The following is a 16,903-nucleotide window of genomic DNA, read 5'->3' on the forward strand; positions in this document are numbered from 1 at the left end:
ATATGAAATTATTTGACAATTTCAATTGACAATATGAATTATTTAAGAAAGTTGCAATATTTCTCGGCTATTCGCGCACGATCGTTTCTCAATTCCCTTCCAAGTACTTGCACACCGCGAATACCCAGACCTTGCTAATTTTATGGAAGATGAATTTTTTAAAAAAGGTATATGAGGAAGGAGATGAAAAAAAATAAAATAGTAAATGTATAAATATAAACAAGATATTTTATTAGAACTAATTAAAAATATTATGCCTCTTCTTCTTCTACTTCTTTCTCCTTTGGAGGTTTCCTATACTGCCTGCACTCTGGGTACTTCTCCGTTAGGAAACTTTGAATTTCACCATATTCTGCTATCAAATGTTGTCGAACCTTATCCTGATTTCTTATCTTTTCTTGCTTTTTCAAATATATTTCGTAGGACTTGAATTTTGTATAAAACGGTGGATACTTCTTTCTCTTTAACACAACTTTGCCATCAAAACAGTACTGTTTAAAATCTAGAATTTCATCTTTGGGAATTTCGTTGGCCTTTCGACATTCTTTAGGTGAAGCTATGACATTTGGAAAGTAATTATTTTCTTTACAGAATTCTACTAAGTGCAGCTTCTTCTCTTCAGCCATATCTTCAGGAGATTTCTGTAACAACAATTTGTTTGAAGCAATTTTAGTTTTAAAGAAAATGGAGAAACACGACAGAAGAAAGTGATTCCTCAGGAAATAAAGACCTGTATGAAGATACATTAACCAGACCTATCCAAGACTTAAAACGAAATATAGGATATTGAACAACCAAATAATGGCATAACCAAGGCACTAAAAGAAACAGAAAGGGAGTACTACCCGAACATCGTAACCCATGAAGAAAAACTAAGCCAAAATACTAAGACCTATATAATAAATAAAGATATATCCACCGATTAATCCGAAAAGACATAAGAGAAAACAATACAAGAGAAATAACTAAAATATTTCAAGAAAACAAGATTTACAAGAAATATGAACAACATAGGCAACAAAAATGCCCATAAGAAAAAAAATGGAAATATTACTGAGGATAGAACCAAAATCTTTAAGGTTGTCCAATCCTTCTACTGAGAAACGTATGAAAGCACCAACAAAATAAGAAATCTTGCCCCTGCCCAAAAGAGTAAGAAAAATTGACAAACATCTATATAACGATCAACGTCCTTCAGATTATAAATAAACGTACGTGCATAGAAATCGGCTCACTTAAAAATTTGGTCATTTTTGATGTCTCATATTTCCTAAACCTGTTGGCCGATTTAAGTGATTTTTTGAACATGTTATAGCCTGATTCTTAAGCAATACCAATGTAATATTATTGTTGCAAAACACGTAAATTTTCATTGTATACCGGGAGTATCAATCAAACTGTGTTTTTTTCTCAAAGCTCGCATCATCCTGCGAAATATTCTAGCATTTATAAAATACTGAAATTAAAATCCAACTATAGCCTCAGGTTTTCTTAACATTCTGTTTTTTGATTCATTCGTTTATGTTGAATAATAAAAAAGTTAGGTACTTTAACAACTAGACATGTTCTTCATCGATACAAGGTGTTTCTAAAAAAGTGCGACAAACTTTAAGGGGAAATTCTGCATGAAAAAATAATGACAGTTGGCTTTACAAACGTATGTCCGCAAATATTTCGTTTCCGAGATACGGGATATTGAATTTTTTCTTACAAACTGACGATTTATTTAGTGCTTTAAAACCAGTTGACTGAGATATGCAAATTCAATTTGGTAGGTTCTAAGAGATAGTTATTGCGGATTGTTTTACAAAAAATTAAGAATTTTATGATAATGATAATTAAAGATAATGTAGCAGCAACTGGTTCAAAAAACTACTAGTTAATGCAAATTCGAGGATGGATATGGATACGAACGTGGCACAGGTTATGGACATGAGAGAATATAACAAAATCGATACGAGTCTTGACAAAAATATACAAAAACTAAACCGTAAAGATACAAACAATGAAAGAACTATGAATGCAAAAAATGAAAAGCAAAATAAGTATTGGAAAATTGGATTGTGGAATATACAAAGTCTAAATGGTAAAGAAGAGGAACTTATTGATGAGTTTGAAAACACAAAAATGGATTTTTTAGCATTAACTGAAACAAAGAGAAAAGGAAGTGGATGTATTAAAATGAGAAATGAGCACTACATGATTTTGGAGGTGTTAATGAGTCAGAACGTGCGAGGGCAGGAGTTGCCCTAATAGTTCACAGAAATGAGCATAAAAATATCACCAGATGGAAAAATATTTCGGAACGAGTCCTTAGAATAGATATCAGTAAAAACGAAAAGACAACAATTATTGTAGGGTATGGACCGTCGGAAAATGAAGCCAAGGAACTCAAAGATAGCTTCTGGGAACAATTGCAGGACGAAATGGACCAAATAAGTCATAAGGTCATAATAGTAGGCGATTTTAATGGGCGAGTAGGGTCAAGCAATGAATATGACTACCCTGTAGGACCATATGGAGAAATAGTCAGGAATAATAATGGACAAAGAATCATCGAGTTTTGCATCATGAATGATATGCAAGTTAGTAACACATTTTTTCAACACAAGGAGATTCATAAATACACACGAGTGATGGATTCGCGGAACGAAAAATCCGTTACTGACCTAGTATTAGTACAGAACAGATATAAAAATGAAATAGCGGACGTTCGTGTTAAAAGAGGTTATGAGATCAGTTCAGATCATTTTCTCGTTGAAGCTAAAATAAAGACAAGGAGAGAACAGACATTTAATATTAAAAATGAAGAAAATCGCTATGAACAATTGAGTATTAAAGTATACAAACTTCAGTCTGAAAATATTAGAAAAGAATACTGTCGTAAATTAAATGAAGAAATACGAAAAACAAATTGGAAAAATGAGGAGGATATAGAAATATTATGGAATATTTTTAAGGAGCTGGTGTATGCAACTGGGAGTAAAGTATGTGGTGTAACGAAAGGAAGATATCTGAAAGGTACAGCTTGGTGGAATAATGACATAAAATTGGAAGTTTCGAAGAAGAAAAAATTGTGGAAAAAGTATATAAGTAATAAAAGTAAAGGTAATTATCAAGAATATAAGGAACAGAGAATAATGGTTAAAAATAAAATTAAAGAAGCTAAGAATCGTCAATGGGAAGAATTTGGAAATAAAATGGAAAGTGATAGTAAGGGTAACGCGAAGTTGCTCTATACAACCCTAAAAAACCTAAGACAAAAGAAATCAAACGGAGTAACAGGTTTAGAGGACAAAGATGGTAACATATTATTAAAAAATGAAGAGATTACCGAAAGATGGCGAGAACATTTTATGGAATTATTAATGGGAGACAACAACGAAATAGAGAATGACAGGGAGGAGTACAATTTAAATGAACAACAAGATAATGATGACATAACATACGAAGAATATAGGGAAGCAATTTTAAAATTAAAAAATGGCAAGGCTGCAGGACACGATAATATTAAGGCTGAGCTAATTAAATATATGGAAGGAGAAGGATTAGAGTTACTATGGAAGATCATAAGGAGCTGTTGGCATACCGGATGCATACCTAGAGACTGGACTCTTGACACTATTCTACCATTACACAAAAAAGGTGATAAACATAAGTGTTCTAACTACAGGGGAATATCATTGTTGGTAGTTGCTAGTAAAATCTACGAAATAATACTAGAGAAAAAGCTGCGAGAAAATATCGAGGCCACACTGGATGACAGCCAATGCCGCTTTAGGCCGGGGCGAGGTACAACCGAGCTCATATTCACGGTGAGACAGTTATCAGAAAAAGCCCTACAACATAACAGTAAGTTGTTTCTATGTTTTGTGGACTTGGAAAAAGCATTTGATCGGGCGCCACGTAACAAGATCTGGGAAATATTAAACCGTAGAAATGTGAAAAATCGTTTCTGATAAATACAATCAGATATGCAGACGATACAGTTATTTTAAGTGATGATATGAATGGATTACAACACCTTTTAAATGCCATTGACACAGTGGGAAGAGAGTTTGGCCTAAATATAAACTGTTCAAAAACAAAATACATGGTATTTAGCCGTTTGGCCCATCAAGATTCACGTTTATATGTTGATGGTCATATAATTCAAAGAGTACCCAGTTTTAAATATCTTGGTTGTCATATTACTGAACAACTAGATCCAGATAAAGAGATAAAATGTAGAATCGAGATAGCCCGCACGACATTTTTAAAAATGAGGTCATTCTTCTGTAATGATACCTTGCAAGTTCAACTTCGAAAGCGCATGATTAAATGCTACATTTGGTCAGTCCTCTTGTATGGTGTCGAAGCATGGACATTAAAAATATCCACCATTAACCGTTTGGAGGCCTTTGAAATGTGGCTGCACAGACGTATTCTGAAAATACCATGGACGGCTATGCTGACAAATGTGGCAGTCCTTAAGAGAGCAAATGCTACCCGCGAGCTGCTTGATAACATCAAATATAGAAAGATGGCCTATTTTGGACACGTAGTAAGGGGAGACCGGTATAATATTCTTCAACTTATTATGATGGGTAAAATCGAAGGACGCAGAGGAATTGGTAGAAAGCAGGCCTCTTGGTTGAAGAATATCCGGGAGTGGACAGGAATAAAGAAAGCAGAACACCTATTTAGAATAGCTCGAGACAGAGACAGTTTCGCCATGTTAATCGCCAACGTCAAGGGGACTTGATAGGGCACGTTAAGAAAAAGAAATGTGAAACCGAAGTTAATCCAAGCAATAAAGAGTATATATAAATGTACACATAATAATGTAAGAACGAAAAATCGCTCATCTCTAGAATTCTACACAAGGACAGGTGTAAGACAAGGTGGTGTTCTGAGTCCTTTGTTATTCATCACTCTAATGGACGAAATTGCAAAAGAATGCAGGGGTAAGGTAAAAACAACTATGGTAGGGGTGTATAAACTTCAACAAGTTCACGTGTCAGAGTTGATATATGCCGATGACCTGGTAATTGTGGCAAAATCAGAAAAAAACTTGCAAGTGAATGTAAATGTTTGGAATGAAGCCTTTAAGAAATTTGGGATGAAAATAAATATTGAAAAAACAGAAGCTTTAGTACTATCGAAAACTCAAGAAAATATAAATGTAAAGCTGAATAATGAGACCATTACACAAGTAGAGGACTTCAAGTATTTAGGATCAACAATGAATGGACAAGGAAATATAGAACCAGAAATAAACAGCAGGGTAATGAGTGCAACAAAATTATCTTCTTCTTCAGGTGCCGTCCTCGTTCCGAAGTTTGGCTATCATCAAGGCTATGTGTATTTTTGATACGCATAAATCAATAACATACGCATAAATAAAAAAAAAATTATACTATGCGCTAAATAAAAGTTTTATTAGGAAGAAAGAAGTAAGCCTGAAAACAAAAATGAAAGTGTTTCAAACTGTATACGAGCCGGTGCTACTCTACGGTAGTGAAACGTGGACAATGAATGACAACATCCGTAGTAAAATTCAAGCATGCGAAATGCGATATTTACGTGCGGTATCCGGTGTGACTAGACGTGATCGTATAAGAAATGAAGACATCCGTGAAAGGTGCAGTATTGGAAGGACCTTAGACAGACTTGAAACGAAACAGTTATCGTGGTTCGGACATATGGCGAGAATGGGTGAAGGTAGAACTGTAAAGAGGGTATGGAAAGCGGCATCCGACAACAAACGTAGAAGAGGCAGGCCAGCAAGAACGTGGAAAGCAGATATTGGAAAGGCTTGCGTAAAAAGGAATATTGGGTGGAGAGAAGCAGAAAGACTAGCTACTGACCGAAAGGCATGGAGACATCTGATTTCTCCACTTACCTCGACACCGTAAGGTACAAGAGGACGGCTTAAGTAAGTAAGTAAGTAAGAATTTTATATTCACCATTAGCGTGCATACGGGTAATATGATTGGTCATATTACAAGTACGCGCGCTAATGGTGAATATTAAATTCTTAATTGTATGTCAAAAAATGTGCAATAACTACGTCTCAAAACCCACCAAATTTCATTGGCATATTATCTCAACTGGTTTTAAAGCAATAAAATAAATCGTCAGTTTGTAAGAGAAAATTCAACATCCCGTATCTCGAAAACGAAACATTTGCGGACATACGTTTATAAAGTCAACTGTCATTATTTTTTCATGCAGAATTGCCTCTTAAAGTTTGTCTAGTTGTTAAAGTACCTAACTTATTTATTATCCAACTTAAATAAATGAATCAAAAAACAGAATGTTAAGAAAACCTGAGGCTATAGTTGGGTTTTAATTTCAGTATTTTATAAATGCTAGATGCTAGAATATTCCACAGGGTGATGCGAACTTTAAGAAAAAAACATAGTTTGATTGGTACACCCGGTATACAATGAAAATTTACCTGTTTTGCAACAATACTATTACAGTGGTATTGTAAAAAGATTAGGCTATAACATGTTCAAAAAATCACTTAAATCGGCCACCAGGTTTAGGAAATATGAGACATCAAATATGATCAAATTTTTAAGTGGGCCGATTTCTATGCACGTAAGTTTAGATCCATTTACAAAGTGTAAAATGAAAATTAATAATTGCATTACCTGTCTAATCAGCCCCAAGAAGAAAGCCTTCATGATTTTTCCTACATTTGTCGATCCTTCTACTTTAGCATGCAAATCCTTAATACCTACAACTTCGCATATTGTTTTTATTGCTCTATGACAAACTAAACCGTGTCCTTCAGGTTTCTGTGATACGTAAATTTTTGTTGTACCAAACTGCGTGAAGAAATCATGGCACACTAAAATATATTAAATTCAAAATACATTCAAATTCAAATTAGTTTCTTCAATGGTTAAAAACATTTAAAAAACTAAACTAAATTTCAATAAACGATGCAAGGAACATAAACAACGATTTTAACTGTTAAAGATGTTCAAAATTGTTCTACTCGTTCCATAGTAACAGTATATTATTAAAATCACTTCATCACTTTTTCTCTTTTCTCGATTATTAGTTTCTATTGCATAGTATGTATATAAATTATTGTAATCACTGAATACATAGTAAAAAAATAATCCTATTAATTAAATTAATAAATAATTTACGCGATTATGCAATATTCAAAAACTAAAGAAATACCCATCTCTATTCTGTTAGTGACGCCGTCGTCAGCAACTAATGTTTATGTCTCCTGCATCTCTTATTGAAGTTAAGTATAGTTAGCTATCTTGCATGAAGAGAGTAATAATATGTCCTCTTCATGCAAGAGGCCATTTTTAACATTGAAATATTAAAATTTACTATTCATGAAGTTTACATTACATGAAAATTTAAAATTTACAATGCATAGATATACAAAATCCTACCTGTGTGGTTTCTGAACAACTTAATATGCATTAATTTTTGAGCGGATCTATTCTTAGCCTTTCTTAAGGCTGCTCTACCCTCAATACCCTTTGCTAGAGCAAAACCGGCAAGCCCCTTACCATTACCAGTTACCACTAAAGCTGACTGCCTTCTCGTTCTGCCAAAATTGCCTTTCATGTTGAACACAGTTTTTAATTCTAACACTTTTGTATCAAAACCTTCAAAGTTATCTAAAATACAGAAATTAGTAAAATTAGTAATAATTTTATGCTGTAGAACTCAAAAAACTGTAACAAGAGGAGCATTTTGAGCAAATTCTAAGATGATGCTAAGAATACAGTTATGTTCAAATTTTTGAAAGTTCTACAGTTGTAAAGAATTTATATATACATTCAAATTTTGTTATTCTTCATGTACTAACCTTCTTCAACAGGATCTGGTGGTCCAATACTTCTTCCAGGTAACTTAGAACCTGACCATCCTCTCTCAATGGGACTTAATTTTGGCCTCTTTATGGTGCCCATCTGATCTCTAATTTGAATTAGCTTCTTCTCTCTTTCTGGATCTTCTGGTAGTTGATGTTGTTCCACTAATTCTTTTCCTCTAATTATGGGGGCTGAGAGACCTGGCCACACAATATTTGCTTTACCTACACCAATGACCTGACCACGATTTAAGTCTTTAATTTTGGATTTCGATACATTTTTAGCTCTACCTCTCTTCTTGCCAGCATTACTGACAGAAGTTATACCTTTCCATAAATCTTGTGCAGGTACTAGAAAATTTTTTATAATTAGTATGATATGCAACCGCTTGAAATGTTTTATAAGTATCCTATTCTTACTTAAATGAGACTTAATTATGCACTGAACGAATATTAGGAGAATATCAGAATGGGTTCAGACCTGGGAGATCGACAATAAATTCCATATATCGATGGCTTAGTGTGAAAACCTCGTATCTCATTTTTTTTTTTTTCGAAAATGACATTTTGGTGGTTTTAGTTTGAAAACCTTGTATCTCACGCTCACGATTTACAACTGACAAAAGATCCAAATACGCCAGACTATTTTCTACAGCCGAAAAAAAACCACGTATATCAATATTACATTTTAGTGTGAATACCACGTATATTTATAACCAAGAATTTTGGTACTTAATTTGGAGTGTTTGTTTAAGAAATTCGACTTGGAGAAATGTTTTTTTGTGAACAACAAAAGGTAGTCCGGCATATAGCAACATTTTATAAACCTTAAATCAAAAGATTTGTACTGTATCAACCTAGTATCTGGAGGTGTGCAATAAGCTATGAAAAATGAAAACCTCGTAAATAATCATAAACACAACCTCATTTTAGATGAAAAACACATATATCAAGATATACGAGGTTATCATAGTTGCTTGGGCAAAGGCTCTATATACTGCAAGGATATTTATGTGTTTTTCATAGTTAATATTTGTATTTTCAATTTAATAGCAACATTTAACACTTTCAACTCTGGGCCAAGATCAGATATTTGTCTCAATGTGCTCAAATTAAAATATGTAACAGTAGTTTTTGTTTTTAGATTATATTATGCAGAAAATCAGTTTTTTGCCTCTCATGTAAAATTGTAATTTAATGAGATCCGAGGTTTTCACACTAAGCCATCAATATACCGGGTGGTGAATTGGAAAGCGGGCCATAGGAAACTCAATGTAAAATTCTAAGCTGTTAAATTCCTGCTTCCCTAATTATTTTACATCAAAAGTCATCAGAAACTATTTGTAGAGAATTGAATTCTCTATTGAAAACAACTGTTAATATTGTTCTATGAACAATAATTATTCAAAATTTTGTAAAAATATAATACAATTTTCAGAGTAATACGCCAAAGCTAGGCCACACACAATACAATAATGTGTATAAGATTGCATTTGTTGACAATGAATTTATTATATTAACAATTAGAACTGTCAATTTTTTTAATTATTTTATCATTTTTTGTTTAAAACACAATAAAGTTGATAAGATACCCTTAGTTAAGGAGAAAATATTAATAATAAAGATATTTTCTTCAGTCAATAATGTGCTCACTGTCAGTTAAATAGTAACGTGTGGCCTAACATACCCACACATACCTACTGCGGTAAATACATTATATTTTTCAAAATTTTGGAATGTGTTTAAATCGTAGAACAATTGTAACTTCTGTTTTTAATACAGATTTCAATCCTCTACAAATAACTTCTCATGACTTTTGATGTAACATAATTAGGGAAGCAGGAATTCAACAGTTTAGAATTTTACATTGAGTTTCCTATGGCCCGTTTTCCGATTCACCACCCGGTATAGTAGAACAAATATTTCAAAAATCAAGAGAAATGCATATGTAATATTCACAATTTCAAAAGCACTTTTGATATAATTAAGTAATATGACAAAAATTGTGTATGAGCTAGAGAATTCCAGAAAAATTACGACATATGCTAACAGTGACCCCAAAGAACACCACAGCAAAGATCAGTTTCTAAGGAGATCAAAGCGAACAAAGGTGTGACTATCTTCCTGACTATCTCCCTGACACTGTTTAACCTGATATTGGAAGTAATAATAAGGAGAACAAACAAAAGAATAATTGCAGATCAACTTCAAGTAACAGCTTATGCAGATGATTTAGTCATCATAGCAAAGATGAAGATAAATAGAAATCTACTGAGAAGCAAGATTTTAAGTAAAAGAACAAATATGAACTTATATAAGGCCTTAATAAGACCTGTTATTACATATGGGATGGAAACAAATACTTTTAACAAGAAAGAGGAAGATAGTCGTCTGAAATTTGAAAGATAAAATAATGAGAACGATACTTGGCCACAATGTAACAAGAGAGTGAGAAAGAAAAATGAAAACAAATGCCGAAATTGAAAACGAATTTAAGGAAGAAAATATGGTCATATAGGTACTTACATAAAATCTCCTCGACACCGTAAGGTACAAGAAGACAGCATAAGTAAGTAAGTAAGTACTTATGGTACGTTTAGCAGTAAATGGTTTGACTTCAATGGTCAATACTTGTACTGGTACTTCAATAGTATAAAAGGCCCGGTTTCAGGTAAAATTTAAATATGTTTGAATGTTTTTTTTTCTATAATCTTAGCAATTAAAATAGATTTAATTTATTTTAAAACTCATTTGAAAACATTAATTTGGGGTATATAAGGCAAAGCAAAATATTTTACATCCGTTTTTTTTGTTTTTGTGGTCGTAATTATTGTAAATTTTGTGGATTCTTTGCTTTATTATAGAAGTACCGTCTAGTCAATGTTAATTGTCAAAAGACCAACTCTGTCTACCCCAGTTGCTTATCGCCCCGGGTGGGTCTTAACAATGGGCCAGGTCAGATAAATTTAATAATATTTACGACCACACTAATTGAAGTCAACCATTTACTGCTAAACAAACCATACATAAAATCTCTTAGCTTAGAAGTGTAGGACATATACATAGACGCACACACCCACACACTCAGATATTTGAGAAGGATAACTAACTGGACATCATTTTGGGTGGATGATGCAGAAGATGTAAGAACATCTAATTTAGAAGACTGGAAACTTCTGTGTAAAGACAGGAAGAAATGGAAAAGAGTTAGGACAGTAGCGAAGACACACAGCAAGCTATAAATGACAAAAGAGGAGTAATCAACCTCACCCAAAAATAGGGTTTTAAATGCCATGGCGTCAGCTACAATTCCTATGGAATGTAATGCTTAATGAATGAATGAATTCTTACTTACATTTATTAAAGAAGTTAGTATTTCTTGTAGAAGTTTGAGTCAAAATTTGGGGTTCATGCTCTTTTACAGGATTAATAATAGTACCGACAATTCTACATCTTGAGGCTATTGTTAATTTTTGAAAGGTTTTTACTACATTTGCTAACTGTCCTGCCATGGCAGTATATAGTATATTACACTATAAATAATTCAAAATAATAATTTATATTTTTTCCATTATGTTGGTTGTGATAGGTTAGTGACTTCTTCTTTTTAGTTTTAGTTAAATTTCTGGTTTTACTCCGCATTATAAGCCAGAGACCTGACTAATGTAGATGCAATATACAATACAAAAAGAGAAGAATAGGCTTATCAGCTGACAAGACAAACTGACATTGACATATCAATAGCAGGTTAGGTGTTAAATAATCAAAAGAATTAAAAATGTCCTCTACATTATTGAGGCTTAAAAATATAGCGCGATGTGCGACTATAAACGGAAATTGGTAAGAAAAAAATAGTGTATAAATAGAAATTAAATGATTAACATTGTTTTTTAGGGGAGCAGCATCCCTAAGCACTTCTGCAGTAAGACAATCAGAGCCCCAGTTAAAAAATGATGTAGCTCTTTTAAACCCAGAGGAAGTTGAACATAAGAGAAAGTTACAAGGCACTATTACGGTAGAAGGAACTGTAAGTAGAAATGTTTATTCAATGAAAATTTCATACAATGACAGAATATTGTGCTTACCACCTTGGCTGCCTTTGGAGTTATTTATAAACTTATGTTGAGTGTGCATAAATGTCCTGTAGTGAACCTTTGCCACAGTCGACTCAGCCAACTGTTAGTGTAAATAAGGTATATTTGTCTCTTAACTGTTTTTTTTACTTCTTTTCAGACAGATATTTCACCTATTACTGGTGTTCCTGAAGAACATGTTAAAGGACGTACAGTAAGAATTTACGAACCTCCAAAAAATTGTATGCAAAGTGGTACGAGCAATATTGGTTTTTGGCAAATTGATTTTGATACAAGGGAAAGATGGGAGAATCCCTTGATGGGCTGGTGTTCAACGTAAGTACTGCCATTAAGATATAAATATGTCATTACAACATCATCCAGGTTTAATATCACATAAGAGGAAATAATTATTTACCCTTCTGACTTTCTGGTAAGATTCTTAATTTTGTTAAATAATTTAAACCTTTTGGAAAGTATGGAAGTAAAAAATGATCAGGTTAATGTTCATTATTCAATCAATTTGATTTTATTGTCTTAAAACCCTTACACTTCTGCTGCGGAACTTTATTTCAACATTTTCTTGTATTGAATCCACTTTTTAGATAGATTCTCTATGTGTAATATTGTTTCCTAAATAATATTGTTTTAGTGGTGATCCATTATCCAATATGAAAGTTGACTTTTCAACCAAAGAAGAAGCAATTGAACACTGCGAAAAGAACGGTTGGAAATGGTTTATCCAAGAAAGTAGTCTGGACAAAAAATTCAAACCAAAAAGCTATGGAATCAACTTTGCATGGAATAGACGCACTAGAGTATCAACTAAGTAAATTGTAATATATTAAAATTGTGAATAAAGTTTACTAAATTAGAAAATTTATGTCTAGAAAGTCTTTTTGTGTGTTTATTGGAAGTTTATGTAATGAGGCTTAAGAGCCAACAGTAGCATGTCATCAATATAACTTCGGGAGATAGTAGCACACCTTTTTTCGAAAGTTCTGTGAAACTGTGGCAACAGTGTGTCGGGATTATTTGACATAACTTGAATATTGTGACATTATACTGATATGGTTTGTTTTGTAACCAAGAGGAGTGATTCAAATTTACTGTGCTGTATTGCTTGTTTGTAATTGGTCCAACCGCAGGCAAGTTTACTCCACTGTTGTAAAATGTTGACACTAACCACACTTATCAAATTTTGACACTAGTGACATTTCATAGGTTAATTAAGTTATATTAGCGATTTTTGTGTTTTATGTGTCATTCCTTTAATTTTTAGATTGTTATTCTGCTTTTATATAAAAAGCAGTTGTTTTTCGAACTCTTTAGCAATGCATTAATTTAATATAATATTTTTGGATTACCGTTGAGGGCCGACTAGATCAACAAAAAAAAAAGATGTATTTGGTTATTATTCTAGTGACTTTCTTGGGTGTGAATATGTCTTTTTAGTTTACTCCTACTGGTTAAAAAATAAACTATAGTTGCGCTAAATGAAAATAATAGAAAGCAGTTTTATTAGAAGTAAATAAATATAAAAATAAACCAAAATACAACAGCTATTACACTTAGAAATCTGAAGCAGGCTTGTCAAAATGACAGTGACTATTTCTGTATGTTGCCTAATCAGTTATTAGTTATAATATGTTCAATTTCTTGTTAGAGATAAAAAATTTTATTAGTTTTAATGTGACACAAAATCTAGGCATGGGATGAAAAAGTTTATTTGAAGAAAGTGTATTTTTTTGTTCTTAATGGTGGTACAGGCTCGTTTTTTTAATATTTTATTTAATTATAGAGTAATTTCCACATTCTAACATATTTCTCAAATTGGACTCTGTACTGTCATTCTTTACTATATTACGAATATGTGTGCCAAATATCTCGACAAAATATTCAAAATTAAAGCTGCAATCTTGGACCGCTTTTTCCGTTTTTGATGACGCGCGCCTCTTAATGTCATTATGATTGGCTGTACAAGTGGTTCTTGGCCTGTTCTAGGATCAGCTACCATTCCTTTCTATCCTTGGCCTAAGTTTTCCAATTTCATACTTTTAACACTCATAAATTGTCTTTCACTTGGTCCTGCCTGTTCTCACTCCATCCAGTCTTTGGTTATAAATGTTTTGACGGCTCCATCTGATTCATTCTCTCTTGGGTGGCCTAGCCACTGCAGCCTGTTTATTTTGATGGATCTACCAATACTAGGTTCACTATAAAGGTGGTAAAGCTCAAAATTATAGCACCTACGTCATAATCTGTAATTTAAGTTGTAGCTTGTGTCACAAATGGTAATCTTTTAGTCCTTCATATACAGTGCATTTGTAAAGTGAGGAAACAGTCTATTATCTCGGGACTTAGTTATTTTCAGAGTTAAAGCTCTGACAGGTAGATTTTATAGTACATAATAGTGACATCGATTTGGGCGTAATGACGTCATTGATGAATTTGTTAAATGCGAATAGGGGTCGTGTGGTAGCTTGTTTGAAAGGTGATTCAATTCTCTATTCAGTAATATAAACATTAACATCATTATTTATACAGGGTGGTCAAAAAATAATTTTTGAATTAGAATAATTGACGCAAAAAGAATTTTATTTAACTCAAAATACATTTTACTGATGCCATATAATAAAAAAAATGTTTATTTCATAAGTAAACATTGCTTTTCGCTTAAATGTCAAACAGCCACACACCTCTGCCTCTTGACAGTTTGAACATTTAATTTAAGCGAAAAGCCATGTTTATTTGTCAAATAAAGATTTTTTTCTCTTTTCTGACAGCAGTAACATGTATTTTGAGTTAAATAAATTACATGTATTCTTTTTTTTTTGCGGTAATTAATTTAATTCAAAAATTATTTTTTTGGCCACCCGGTATAAATAATGATGTTAATGTTTATATTACTGAATAGATAATTGAACCACCTTTCAAATGAGCTACCACACGACCCCTATTCCCATTTAAAAAAAATCACTGATGACATCACTATTATGTACTATACGTCAAAAAATCATAATTTAAAAATAAAAATCGACCTGTCAGAGCTTTAACTCTGAAAATTATTTAAGTCATGAGATAATAGACCTTTTCCACACTTTATGAATGCACTGTATATTCTTAGCACCTTTTGTTCAAAATGCAGGAGAAAAATTAGAAAACGATTAGCAATGTCCTTGTGAGAGCTTTTTGGAGCATATAAACCCAATATCAACAAGCTAAGAATTAACACCAATGAACAACAATGCAAGAAATAGAAATGACCATAGAAAAACTTTACACCAGAGTTATTAAAAGCTTGCCCAAGCACAACAACAGAGCTAATCATACCACTCTTGCAATGGACCTGGAAAGAGAAACATTTCCAAACAGAATGGAAAATCGGACTTATAATAGAAACACTAAAAAATGGAGGCAAAAATTGGAGAGCAATCACATTTCTGACTACCAAAAATAAATTACCAGTAAGAATTATAAACAACTGATTGACAAACAGTGTTGAAACATGTACCAAATCACATGACATGTGATTTGGTACCAGAAACAAAAAAACAGCCTATTGTGATCCACAACCAAGAAATTAAGAAAGTGGTGGAATTTGTATATCTGGGCAACATAATTTACTGTAATGGTGGTATACACAAATGGTGTGTAAAGAGGTCGTGAACCGCAATACATGATGCTGTGTTCTGTTGGCAACATTTAGCTTCTCCTACTCAATTCCTATGCTCATCTCAAAGTTGATACACACTGGTAACCTTAGCTACTGGGTAACCCCCAGTGAAGATTGGGTAACCAACCCCCAGTTTAAGGTGTGGGTCAGGGCTGATAAAGAAGGGAGTCTTCTTCCTCCGATGAATACGGGGTTGAGCGAATGGTTAACAACCCTCCCTTGTTGCAAATATCATTGCTAATGAGACAAACTGATGGATACTTCTTAGTAAAATACAGGGTGTCCCGGAAAATAGTGCGTTCCTTCAAGGTACGGGCTAAGTGCACCATTTAGAGCAAAAAAGTCTGATAATTTTTTTTTGTAAAGTCAACCGTTTTCAAAAAAATAATTTATTAATTTTAATGCATTTGATTAATGTCCACAGAAATGCAAATACAGCCGGCAACGCTGAGTTCCTTCTTCTGTGTAAAAATAATTTTACTGGAACTCAACACTCAACTATTAAGAATCATCGACCATTAGACATAATATTATGTATTGATAAAATACTGATAACAGTGGTAGAAAAACAGCATAATATTTGTGTTTATTAAATATCTCATAAATAAGGTTTGTATAGTGTTTTAACTTACATGAAATTTTTTTATTGCAATCAGAATCAAGCTACGTTTTCAAGAAGTATCTATCGGTAGAACATGTTACAAAAATTTGAGTATTGCATTTATCCATTCAATCTTCTGGGAAGTTCGAGTGGTTCAATCAGATGATTACTAATAATCCCAGCCCATACATTAATACTTTTGGCATTATAAAAGTAAAACACATACACACACACAATTTGTCGTAAAACAAGCTTTATCTGCACACAACACTTTACACATTTTGTTTTGAAACCATCTACAAATCCTTAAACTTCGAGGTAAATCGCCTTGGTGTACCTAAATCTTGCACTAATTATACACTATAGGTACGTAATTAACATGATACTTGCGATCGAAATCATGACAATATCAAACAATACCACAATAATACGATGTATTCTCGGGTTACAGGTAATTATGATATGAGTGTTTGTGTTTACAATTTTAAATATCTTCGCTATGTCAAAATAAATAAAACTGCCGGGTTGCCAAATGTAAATTTTAGTAAAAGACATATTTTATTTTTTTTTTGAGGCAACAGATGACTTTAGAAAAAAATTTATAAAGTATTCTTTTAAATGGTGCATTCTACCCACACCTTTAAGGAACGCACTATTTTCCGGGACAACCTTAATTATGGCCACTATTTCCAAACTTGAAGGTGTACAAAAATAAACAC

At 32.9% G+C, this 16,903-nt stretch overlaps 2 protein-coding genes across 2 annotated transcripts; one reads left to right on the forward strand and one right to left on the reverse strand.

The window, feature by feature from the left end:
* Nucleotides 1-208: 208 nt before the first annotated feature.
* Nucleotides 209-11,455, reverse strand: LOC114335744 (28S ribosomal protein S5, mitochondrial). Its single transcript, XM_028286037.2, has 5 exons — nt 11,190-11,455; nt 7,832-8,185; nt 7,410-7,640; nt 6,642-6,841; nt 209-641 (listed from the first exon to the last, which is right to left on the reverse strand). The coding sequence occupies exons 1-5, from the start codon at nt 11,344-11,346 to the stop codon at nt 252-254; spliced, it is 1,332 nt and encodes a 443-aa protein (XP_028141838.1). The 5' UTR covers nt 11,347-11,455; the 3' UTR covers nt 209-251.
* A 72-nt stretch (nt 11,456-11,527) lies between these two features.
* Nucleotides 11,528-12,790, forward strand: LOC114335745 (NADH dehydrogenase [ubiquinone] iron-sulfur protein 4, mitochondrial). Its single transcript, XM_028286038.2, has 4 exons — nt 11,528-11,674; nt 11,729-11,861; nt 12,068-12,243; nt 12,560-12,790. The coding sequence occupies exons 1-4, from the start codon at nt 11,613-11,615 to the stop codon at nt 12,738-12,740; spliced, it is 552 nt and encodes a 183-aa protein (XP_028141839.1). The 5' UTR covers nt 11,528-11,612; the 3' UTR covers nt 12,741-12,790.
* The last annotated feature ends 4,113 nt before the right edge of the window (nt 12,791-16,903 follow it).

Source organism: Diabrotica virgifera, chromosome 6 (genome assembly GCF_917563875.1).
Source record: "Diabrotica virgifera virgifera chromosome 6, PGI_DIABVI_V3a".
NCBI lineage: Eukaryota > Metazoa > Arthropoda > Insecta > Coleoptera > Chrysomelidae > Diabrotica > Diabrotica virgifera.